General features: G+C 36.6%; 1 protein-coding gene across 1 annotated transcript; it reads left to right on the top strand.

The window, feature by feature from the left end:
- The first annotated feature begins 1,039 nt into the window (after positions 1 to 1,039).
- LOC106402925 (histone H4) lies at positions 1,040 to 1,589 on the top strand. The gene has a single exon (XM_013843749.3). It carries the CDS (start codon positions 1,102 to 1,104, stop codon positions 1,411 to 1,413), a length of 312 nt encoding a protein of 103 aa, XP_013699203.1. The 5' UTR covers positions 1,040 to 1,101; the 3' UTR covers positions 1,414 to 1,589.
- Positions 1,590 to 1,799: the final 210 nt, after the last annotated feature.

Raw genomic sequence — 1,799 nt, forward strand, 5'->3', positions numbered from 1 at the left:
ACTTTGAATTTTTCTTAAAAATGTGATCAGTGAGATGTTTTCTGCATTTTTTTTCTTTTGCAAAATTAGAGTCATACTGACACTGATCTTGTGAAAACTGAAATATTTCATACTACAGTATTTTTGCTTGTACTTTAACCCAAATGAATGATCGAATAAATGAAACTAAAGGAATGGTAATTAGTGGAATCTAATTGAACGAAATTAGTATTCCATTTGTTCCGGAACTATTTTTAGGTGGAGTGAATTTACAAAAAAATGTTGTTATTTTTTTGGAATGACAAAGAATAATATGGAATAGTCTTTTTTTTTTTTTTCATTGCAACTGGTGAACATTTCGTGAAATAAGAAGGAATTAAGTATTCATGAAGTTTCTATAACCCTCAGAGTTCTTCGAGTCATTCGAAACATGTTAAAATCCAGAGTTTTTGTTCTTGAATATTTCGGTTTAAATAGTTACATATAAATCAAGCCTACAGTTTTTAATGCAATGATTGGTGGCTTGGTGATGCACAGACGTAAAAGTGAAGCCGTTGATATTTTGTAACATACAAGATGTTTATGTAATGCCCAATAGTGTGACCATTCAAGAACGTATTATGTTCTTGTATCAAATCTAGAACACATGTGTTGTACGAGTTCTCCAAGATGATTTGATCTCACATACATCTCGGTATTTACATCGCCCGGCAATTTACAATCAATGGAGTCTTTAAGTGACCGAACATATAAAGCACAAGAGCTTTGATCTCAACAACTTGAAAACCGAAAGCACCAGAAAACGACATCGCTTCACTCCAGATAACATACACATCCAAAACCGGCCCGGTTAACTTGGTTCAGTTACACGGTCCAACTACTGAAAAGCACAATCCTTGATTTTACCTAAAAAGCAATTCGATTCATCAGTAATCGACGATGCATATCTTTTATTATACGTTCTCTCGGATCGCCATCCTTAGCCGTACAATAAAAAGATAAATCGAACGGCTGCGATTTATTATCGAAGATAGTCGTCTTCTTTATAACTCACCGTCTGATTCTAAAACCCTCAAATCATCCAATTTTCCTTCATTCAATCCTAAAGAAAGTTAAAAAAAAATGTCAGGAAGAGGAAAAGGAGGAAAGGGATTGGGAAAAGGAGGAGCGAAGAGGCACAGGAAAGTTCTCAGAGACAACATCCAAGGGATCACGAAGCCTGCGATTAGGCGACTCGCTCGCAGAGGAGGCGTGAAGCGGATCAGCGGCTTGATCTACGAAGAGACGAGAGGAGTTTTGAAGATATTTCTCGAGAATGTGATCAGAGACGCCGTGACTTACACCGAGCACGCGAGGAGGAAGACGGTGACGGCGATGGATGTTGTTTATGCTCTGAAGAGACAAGGACGCACTCTCTATGGATTCGGTGGTTAAAATCGGTTTGGTTTCTTGGTGGTGCTGTTGCTGCTGATTAAGTCTTGCTGTCAAGAAATCGAGAGATTTATTAGGGTTTACTTCTTCGTCTTTGTTGGTTTGTGATTATGGTTTTGGGTAATTGCAGTACTGTATCGAAGTTTATCTTCTGGTATAATGAAAGTCCTATTACTCTATTTCAAGTTTTTGCCAAATCCAAGCTTTATTTTCCTCAAATTATACGATATCCATGATTCTTAAATTTATTAATTGGCGAATCATCAGTTCATGATATTTATTGCTGTATATTGCGGTCTGAAACTTGGCTTCGTTGTGTTTCAACAAAAGAAAAAGTGAAGAATTGTTATAAATCATATGTGTATGTCTATAACAAGCCCATACTAGAG

This window comes from Brassica napus, chromosome C4 (genome assembly GCF_020379485.1).
Source record: "Brassica napus cultivar Da-Ae chromosome C4, Da-Ae, whole genome shotgun sequence".
Taxonomy (NCBI): Eukaryota; Viridiplantae; Streptophyta; class Magnoliopsida; order Brassicales; family Brassicaceae; genus Brassica; species Brassica napus.

Excerpts from the sequence above, each read along its gene's own strand:
- LOC106402925 (XM_013843749.3), top strand. The coding sequence starts at position 1,102 with ATGTCAGGAAGAGGAAAAGGAGGAAAGGGATTGGGAAAAGGAGGAGCG.